The sequence below is a fragment of the Telmatherina bonti genome (assembly GCF_933228915.1).
Source record: "Telmatherina bonti genome assembly, chromosome: 4".
Lineage (NCBI taxonomy): Eukaryota > Metazoa > Chordata > Actinopteri > Atheriniformes > Telmatherinidae > Telmatherina > Telmatherina bonti.
Window position 1 is genome coordinate 13,558,025 of NC_136622.1, and position 10,000 is coordinate 13,568,024.

General features: G+C 35.5%; 1 protein-coding gene across 1 annotated transcript in view; it reads left to right on the forward strand.

The window, feature by feature from the left end:
* itchb (itchy E3 ubiquitin protein ligase b) overlaps positions 1-10,000 on the forward strand; it is a 25,436-nt gene that overhangs the window by 1,519 nt on the left and 13,917 nt on the right. Inside the window, exons 2-9 of the mRNA XM_079239032.1 lie at positions 1,703-1,794; positions 2,576-2,717; positions 5,975-6,099; positions 7,249-7,374; positions 7,528-7,573; positions 7,664-7,836; positions 8,212-8,452; positions 9,429-9,524. Coding sequence (XP_079095158.1) covers positions 1,725-1,794; positions 2,576-2,717; positions 5,975-6,099; positions 7,249-7,374; positions 7,528-7,573; positions 7,664-7,836; positions 8,212-8,452; positions 9,429-9,524 — 1,019 coding nt within the window. The 5' untranslated portion in view covers positions 1,703-1,724. The remainder of the gene's footprint in view (positions 1-1,702; positions 1,795-2,575; positions 2,718-5,974; positions 6,100-7,248; positions 7,375-7,527; positions 7,574-7,663; positions 7,837-8,211; positions 8,453-9,428; positions 9,525-10,000) is intronic.

Sequence of the window (10,000 nt, forward strand, 5' to 3'; positions counted from 1 at the left end):
ATAGGAATATTGGATGGCGGGATTGGAAGACAAATAAAATGGAAATATCCCAAATACAATTTGCTGCCCTGTGAGTGTTGCCATGCAACTGGGAATAAGAAAAAGCCAGGAGAAGCTGGAGTAGTGTTTGATATTCAGGAAATACCCTCATCTATGAAACAAGATCAGCCTCCTTGTGATGCTGCAAAGCTAGTGGTCACTGAATTATTGACAAAGATCAAGTCAGAGTGAAAGTTTACCCAGGAGCTCCTCATGCTCTCCTTCCCTGCCATATGCAGACAGGACAAGATGGACTAAGGAGCATATATTGTTCAGCGATGCTTTGAGGTAATGAACCAGATTCAGAGAGCTCATAGGATCCCCTTTTTGTGCCAGCATTTCTTTTTTTCCCCTCCTTGCCTTTTTATTGATGCATATTTACATATGTTTAAGAACTTTTTGGTTTTTAAGATTTTATTTTTATTTATTTGTTTATTTTATTTGGATATATACATCACAGCGTTGGCAGATGGAATTATCTGAAACATTTTAACTAGAAAGGAAAATCTAAAAAGTATTAATATATGTGTGTAACTGAGTTTAACGGTCTCGTCTTCTATCTAAAATGTATTAATCTGTGTTGCAAATCAACAGCTTAACAAATTAAACAGTATGTAAACACAATTAGCTTCTAGTTAACAATGAAAACAGGTTTGATATTCAACTTTTATTTAACAGTTTATTAGCATATTAGATATTTGTACCTTTTTGTTACTTTAAGCATTTCTGTATCGAATTAAGTTGTTTATATCAATTTGCATGTAGACACTGACTAGTCATAGAAATTTATTTTGGAGTTAGTTTATCTGTCAATGTACTGTAGTTTGATGTGGCCTTAGACAACAGCAGATCACGGACTGTTAACCTGGCATTTTGTCTTATTTTTCTTTGTACTTCCTTTTATGGTCCATCTGCTGAAAATTCAGATGAGGAATAATGATTTGCACTGCTATTTTCATTTGACTGTAAGCTCCATGGATATGGTGTCAGTCTCTTGTCTTTTTGCCATATTGAATGCAGATGTTAATATGTTTTTTCTCATTTTCAGTGATAGATAGACTGCAACGGCAAATGTACCATACCAATGTAGAATCACCATCTTTGTAAACAGACACTCCAAATAAATTAAACTAGTTTGTCCATAAAGATGCACAGTAATTTTATTCAGTCAGGAAAAATATGTAAATATTTCTTTTGGTTATATTTTCTGTGACTGGCTAAATGCCACAGGGTTATAACTGGTGCACACTGGAATGAGTTTGACCTCATTTCGACTTGATAGTTTACTGTCTTTCTAGTTGTTTCTGCACTGTGAAAATAGCTTTGAAATGGCTACATGACTGAAACTGAAACCAGAACATTGTTGTTTCTCTGTTATTCACACAAATGATGTGAGTGCATTTCAGAAAGATGATTCAAAGCACATAACTGCACATTGTTAAGAGATAGAGCCCCAATATTTCACCCACAGTTCCAGTCTTAGAGGACAACTGATTGATATATTATTTAATAGAAAGTGAATTTATTAATGCAGGATAGGTATATGATTTGCTTTTCTACTATGTGGTAGTGAGCTGGTTTTCGAGTTGACCATATTCCTATCTGTGCTTAGTGCAACTGATAACTGATCTTTTACCATCTTAATAAAATGTTTCTATTATAGGTCCTTTTCCCAGCCCTATGTCATGGCCAGTGGTGTCGCCAAGTCAGGAACTTCCAATGGTTATCCTATGAAAGGACAGTTGCAAATTATTGGTAAGTCCTCGTTATTATCAAGTTGAGCAGATATAATGAAAAACAAAAGGTCATGTTCACTTATTTTATTTTTGTGAATTTTTGTAAAGTGAAAGCAAATGATACAATCATAGAAACTGGTCACACGTTTGTTCTTGCTATTATAATGTATTGTGAGTTTTCACACATGCACATAAACCATGAGTTTTCATAGTTGTATTTGAAAACTATACATACCCTGAACCAGTCAGATAAGACAAGTTAATTTTACCCCCACAGGTCCTTTAAAACAAAATCTGTTTATAGGGTTTAGTCAAGAATATGACATATAATTGTCTGGAGCATTCACAGCCAGTGTTTGGGTGTCATTTCATGTTTTTTACACACTCTCCTGTCACCCAGGTTTTGCCTAAACTAAAGTATTTCCTTTTAGTGGGGACTGCTCTTTCATACTTTCATACTGTTTGATCTGATTCTAAAAATACACATTCAACTTCAGTGTAAAATTACTATGTAATTATACTTATCAGTTATTGGAACAGTTGGGAAGTGTCTTCATTATGACTTTCTCATTTCTAATTGACTTCTTTTTGTGTGCTGTGCTCCATCCATGTATCCATGTCAGCCCTATGGATCATGAATGTTGGGTCAGGGTTGTCATCACCGCTTTACACACACAGATGCTGTGAACCTGGGGGAAATGGTGTTATTCAAAGTATTTCCTTGGTACTGAATTATTTGACTGTTTACTGCCTTTTCCTCCATCTACTGTCTGCTTTATAGTCTTCTCTTTCTGTTTCAGTTCTCTCAGCAAAGCTAAAGGAAAACAAGAAGAACTGGTTTGGTCCCAGTCCTTACGTAGAAGTGTCAGTCGATGGGCAGTCCAAAAAAACTGAGAAATGCAACAACACCCACAGCCCCAAATGGAAGCAGCCACTCACTGTGTGAGTCAAAATGTTTCCGGTATTTCTGTATTGCTGACATTGTTTTACACTTACCATAAAAGCAACTTCCCTGTTGCCACACTTTTTCTTTTTCTTTTTTTTTTTTTTTTTTTTACCACAACTAGACCTGTGATTTTGAAGTAAAAGTTATAGTTTGGCTATAATCCAAATAAACTGCAAGAGGTTGGGTTTGCAGCACAAGACATAGAAAGTTCTGGTGGTTGAACATTAGCCAAAATATTTATAACTTCTGTTTCCTCCTTGCTTTGGTAGGTGGTGCAGTATACCCAAACTCTTACTCTGCTTAAACTTTCAAGTGTTCTCAGTTTGTTCAGGGAGATTTAAGCAAGCCTGGTGTTTGGAAAAGCTCACGTTTAGTTGGCTTAAAAACTACTTTGCTTTATGTTCACTTTTAAAATAGAATCGTGATCTCAGTAAGTTTAAAGGAGGTCTAAGCATTTTGTTAGCAGTGTATAGTTAAAGACAATTTAACTTTTGTCCTTAGCAATTGTTGATCCGGTATCAATTAAGACATATTGGTGTTTGCTGAGGGAATATTTGAGCCATCTTGGCCATAAAACTTTAAGCTTTCGTGCTACTTAAGGAGTAATACTTAACATTTGTTGCGTCAGCAAGAAGTAATCAGGACCTGTACAGTTGGGAGAGATGAGTGTCAGTCAGTTGTTTTCTCATTGAGTTAAAAATCGCTGAGTTCCATTCATGTGAATATTGAAAAGATGTATTTTTATCTTTTAGTTTTTAAAATATTTTATTTAAAAAAAAAAAAACATTGATTGAAACATCTGTTATGTATGATTCATTGTTTCCTCAGAAACTGTCCAGAAAGTTTCTTTAATGTGAGCCCAAAAAATAGATTTCTATCAAATAAAATTGATAAAATTGCTGTTGTAATGAGTTTTTTCTAGGTTGTTTTTCTGCTGCCGCTTTTTCTTTTTTTTTCCACTTCTGTATGAATCACCATGTCTTCCTTTTGTAGAGAGATTTTTTTTTTTTCCTTTTGAGCTTGGCTCAGGATAATGGTATGAGTGCTGCTAAACAAAAACCTGGAGTAGATACTGTTCAGCTTAAAGCGATTAATCTCTTTTAATCTATTTAAATTAACTTAGACGGTTTTTATTTGACTTTTTTTTTTCCTTATGGATCCAAGCGGCACAAACAGCTTTCAAAATATGCTACAACATTGACTTGGACATATTAATAAGAAATATAATGCTTTATTTCCACAACCCTAAACTGGAAATCTGTAGGTTTATAAAATGGATACATGTTTATCTTTGTGATGATGTATACTTGATATAAAAAGACCAACACTAGCTGTCTTTGGCAACTTTTTTCCTAGTCTGTGAGGTAGAGAGGTGCATGCCATCATTTTGTTGTTTAGTCTACAGCTCAGATTACAAAGGAAATTCTCATAATAACTTTGCATTATTCAAAATTATTAAAACTATTCCCTGTTTAATTTCTGGGCTTTTTGTGTGGAATCATTGCCTTGCTGGACTGCCTTTGATATTCCCCCAGAAGGTGCCTTTGTGAAGAATAATCTGATATCAAAGTATTACCTTAAAGGCCATTCTGAATATGATGATTTTTTTATGTACAAAAACAAGTGCTGCTCACTAGGCTGGTTTGGGTCAGAAAGAAATCTGACCAAAAACAAATGAAGATGTACAAAACAAATTGGGGTCAGATAAGATGAAGATGGGGTTTTGTAAAAACAGGGATGTGGCTTTTCTGTTGGTAATGGGATGGCATGCTTTTGTCTTTTTTGTCAGCCGGTGGGCAGGATGGCTTTTTTAAAGTAAACAGCATGACTGAGGGGAAAAAAAGGTTTCCATTTAGATTCTGGAGCAGGTTTCTCATGCAAATGCCAAAAGTTGGTTAGGAGAAAAAAATTTAAATTGTCGCCCAGCCGCAGTCCACTCCTGAATATAATGCTCAGTCTGAATGATAATGTAGAGGGAATGCAAATGTGAAGGTAAATATCTGTGTGATAGCAAAGAAATCATACAGCCTCAAAGAGCTGGAGGCTGCTTTGGAAAGCCGAAGGCCCCAGGTCCCCTGCAAACATGATGGTGGCCTGCACTTCTAACCACCCTTTTCATTTGTGTGAAGTTGAATGTACATTTTGTCTTAAAGCTGGAGTAGGTGGTAGCTAGCAAAAATTGAAAGAGGCACCCTGTCTTGGCTCCTTCCCCACTGGTTTTAGTCCTTGTGTGATCCAATGCTTTCTTATAAGAAATTAACAACTCTATTTCTTTTTGTTTATGATTAAAAAATGTATAGACTACTATAGAATTTGTAATCACGAACAGGAACCACTTCACCCAGAGTAAAAAAAAAAAAAAAAAAATCTGAGTAAGATTACCTACCCCAGCCTTGACTCCTAAAGGAGGATAAATCTATTTTGTACAAATATACAGATTTTCTTTCACATAATCTTACAGCCTCTCAACCTTAATTTGGATAAAATTGTTATTTTAAGTCACCATTTTAAATTAATTAATCTTTTAAATGAATAAATTGTCTTTCAGTCCAGTCAATTTGTTTAATTCGCAGGCAAAAGTATAAAGATCATCCATTAAAACAGAGCAGCCAGTAGTACATTTACAGGAATCCCGTTTCTGTTGCTTAATATAGAGTTCTCCCAGAGTTTCTTTTAGACACATGGAAGCTGAGTTATTATATAACACTTGTTTACTAAGGGCTGTAATCAGACCTGAGCCAATGCATCTGTGCTGTCTTTTTGTGCCGGTGCTAATCGTGTTAGCCTAACAGCTGCCATCATGATGGTTATAGACACTCACTGTCCTTGAATAGCCTCTGAACCTCATTGTCTACAGTTTGCTTTCACAACAAATATTTTTGCAGCTTACACAAAACATGACTGATTTTTCCTTTTCTTTTTTTTCTTCTTTTGTGAGCTAAAGCTAAATTTTCATGAGTAGCCCTATTGGTTATAATGGTGTCCTGTAACTTACATTTTAGCTTGTAAAACCTCATTGAAATAATTTTTTTTTTAAAATCAGACTGAGTTTGTAAAATACTAATGAGATGGTTAAATTGACAATAAGAAAGTTACTCCTACAAAAATGTAATAAGGGCTGATAATGTGGCTCAGTTGTCTTCAGTTCCTAAAAGGACAAAAGAAGGCACTTTTTCTGTACTCAAACACACTGCAAAAATAATTCTAATGCTTTATTTATGTATTTATTTGTTTATTGTTAATATCCCAACAGGATTGTGACTCCATTCAGCAAACTATTGTTTCGTGTTTGGAGCCACCAGACCCTGAAATCCGATGTCTTGCTTGGCATGGCCACACTGGATGTCAATGAAACTCTCAAGTCCAACGACATGAAAAGTGAGTGGATGAATTTTACACTTTTTTTTTTCTTTTTTTTGTACATATTTTATATTATGTTCTTTTTTTTATTTAGTATATTTTTTTATATGAGCATGTTGGATTGTGTTTCTATCTACTTGTTAAATCCTCAGTTATGATTAAAGACCAGCTCTCTCAGTTCTAAATGTTGCTGCAGAGGAATGCAAATATTAGAACTAAAGCTGTTTTACTTCAAGACATGCTGAAATTATTAGTAAAAACTACATGGGAAGAAAAACAAAGTTGGATATCAGAGACTTTTTCTGCTTTTACAGGCATGTGAGCTTCTCAGATTTAAAACATAACATGATAAAATGTTTTTATCAGAGCTCAGCCTGGAGTGACACTTGAAACTGAAGGGCACAATGTACATTAAGCGCAAGAAATGTCTTCTTTTTTTTTTTTTTTATGTAACATAATTGTTGTCAGGTTGTGCATGTTTGTAAGTTGGAGTTTTGGCTTGTGGTTTGTGAGCATGTGGTTGTTTTTTGTGTGTGTGCATGTGTTGATGACAGTTGAGTCTGAAACTTTTGTGTGTTGTACTTTCATTAATTTTTATCTTTACTTGCAGCTGCATTACATCATAACCACTAGCTTTTGCGGAAACACATGTATTATCTTTCAGGGCATCAAATGTTGAGTACATGTGACTTGGTACAATAAAATTAATTCATTTAAACTGTTTAGGTTGTTAAAGCCTCTATGAAAGTATTTAAAATCACTCACAAATGTGACAAACCATTTGTGAGTGACTTTTGCTGCTTTTGTCAACCCCTCTCCTCTTTCGCCCTGGTAGATGTTTGGACTTTTTTTTATTTCCTTATTGCAGAAAAACTACATTCATCTCCTTGCTTGGCCATATTCTATGCATTGTACTGATAAATGTAATGTCTGTTAACTCACAAATGGAAAATAAGCAATAGATTTGAACAAATTAGGGGTTTGTCTCAAATGAACTTATGATTATCCAAAGAAGAGCTTTTAGTCTAAGTAGGTGTATAAAAGCCAGCATTGTTTTCTGGTTTCTTTCTGGTCTGTCAGACTATATTTTATGTTCCTAAGTGACAATAGAAAAAAAAACTAAATGTAATTTTCTGACACTGACTGTATTGTGTTGTCTTAATGCAGTTTCTGAGGTGGTGCAGACCTTGCAACTGTGTGCTGACAGAGATGTGGTCGGAGATCTCTCTGTCTGCCTAGACGGCATGACTGTTGACCCTGAAATGTTTGCCTCAGCTGAAGCTGATCGCCACAGTGAGTGGAAACACAAGAAACTTGGACATCAAGAGCTTGCCAAACCTGCTTGAATGTTTTGTGGGGTTTTTTTCCCCAACACAGATTTGAATGTTTAAAAGTTGCATGCATGTAGTTTTTTTTGTTAGGTCTTAGTAATTTTTCTTTTACCAGCTACATCAAATGAAGAATCACAACCTAACGGGGATTTCACCATAAGGTATAATATGCCTGCCTATAGTCAGTAAATTTATATTTGTGTGAAATATCTGTGATCTTATGATTTGATTATTTCTGTTCCTCCTTGCAGACACAGTCGAGACAGTTCTCCGGCTGTGGATGTTGTAGAGCACCGATCCTCTCCCAGCTCCCAGAGGACAGCAAACAGCAAAGGGTCTCCGTCAGTGGGTGCAAAGCCCATCCGACCACCGAGGCCCTCCAGACCTCCTCCCCCAACCCCTCGCAGATTTAGCTCTTTACCAGGTCAGACATTTACTGTGGGAAAACCTATTCTGAAAACTTACATAAGTATGAAGTTCAAGTGTTTGTCTTCTCTTGTACAGTCTAATCCAACAATAATCATTTATCTCAAGTGCTAGCTGGGAGTTTTGCCAGCACTCACTCACACTTAGCTATTTAAATGTCAATCTTTTTTTTTTTTTCCCTTTCCTTGAAATGCTCATCTTGGTGTGAACTGCATTCATCACGTCACTAATACTTTTAATAAATCTAAATGAGAAAACACTTTGTTTCTTGTAGTCAATCTACATTGATAAGTTTAAGATATGTTGTTTTTGATAACTTTCTGTTCGAGTGGATCTGTAATAATCTCTGTGTGATGTTTGAATCTTTCCACAGCATCTTCCAGCAATGGCTCTGCTCCAGCCGATAGTAGTGAAGGCCAGTCAGCCTATGATGCACCAGTGCAAACACCAGCTGCAGGACCTCCATCTGCACCAAACTCAAGTCCATCGACAGGCTCTGACAGAAATTCTTCTTTGGCTTCTGGAGCTGCAGCCACTAGGCAGCCAACCAGCAGCCTCACCCCTGTCGTTACTCCCAGAGTCCCAGCAGTCAACACTGGACCTCTACCACCTGGGTTAGTTTTTATATTCAAAGAATCTAAGTGGCAGAACTGCGGATTTAGACGTCAGAATTGGTTAATCTCATGTTCCAGTGTTGTGACAACTTCTAATTGTGTTATCGTACCCAAACCAAATGCCTGATTAGATTTATTGCCTTATATAATGACTAAAATAAAACTACAAAGAGGTATAAAGTTGAATTATGTGCTTCTTCTGCAGAATTTGCAGAAAGGACAGCTTTTTTTTTTTTTTTTTTTTTTTAACATACAAATTGTGTCCATTAAAAGCACAGGTATGTAGTTAAATAGTAGATATTAGCACTGCAGGAACATGCCATAAGTGTGAAGGTAGCAAGATCCTCTGAAATCTACAACATGAAATTATTAATATGAAAGTGTTACATATTATTCATTTGTCTGGAGGAAACACCATAGTTGTAAATCAGCAGAATATGATTTGTCTTTTTTAAACATTATATTTAGTCTGTAACCTGTTGGTAAAAATCAGATATTAAAACAGGAATGACAGACCAATGGGACAATAAGAGAAATTTATCTTGCAGGCACCAGCAAGAAGCTCATTTTCAGCATAAATACGGAAACAACAATCTGAACTGAATATGAGCCAAAAGTGTTTAAACTGCATTATCTTCTTAGCAAGGTCACATTCAGCTTTCCCATGAGGAAAAAATGAGTTATCTGAGTATGTTATATGAGTAGTTATCTACTGACAGGATACTCTGACACAGTTACAAACTAATATTCACAGTACAGAATATGCTTCACAAACTATGAAACTATAATCTTTATTTTCTCCTTTCAAATACCTTAAAAGTTCAATTCCAAATTAAGTTTTTTTGTGTGATTAATTTGGCAACTTTTTCTGTTAATAATCTGCACTTGTGGAAACATAACATGTTGGAAAATCAGTTTTTGTGTTAAATGGCGTGATCAGTGTCCTCCTAATTGTTTTTTTTTTTTTTTAACCCAGATGGGAGCAGAGGGTGGATCAAAGCGGCAGGGTGTACTATGTTGATCATGTGGAAAAGAGAACAAGTTGGGAACGCCCTGAACCACTTCCCCATGGGTAAAAGAAAAGTTCCTGATTGTTATTATTCATGAAAAATTGTAGAATGAGTTAAGAATTGAGAAAGAGACCTTGTGGGTTCATTTTGTTCCAGACTCTGGTGTCATTTTAGAGTTCAGAAACACTTATAATAATCTTAGGGCTGTTTATTAACGCTCAGGTCAACCACTGCCTGAAACAAGCTGCTTTAGTTACTGTCTCTTTAAAACTCCCTTTCCACATTTTTTAAAAATTGGGCTTAAATGTGGAAAAAAAACGTTAGTACAAAATAATAAAGAAGTTATTATTGTTTTGTAAAGGCATTTTCTAAATTTCATCTGCATATTGCCCAAATTTGATCCAGCCTATGAAAGGGTATGCACAACTGTAGCAGCTAAAACTACACTAGGATGTCGTCGTAGAACGCTTTATTATTATGTTATAACATGTGATAGTGTATTCAGACTTTTTATCCCAAGTTGGATGTAATTAATTTT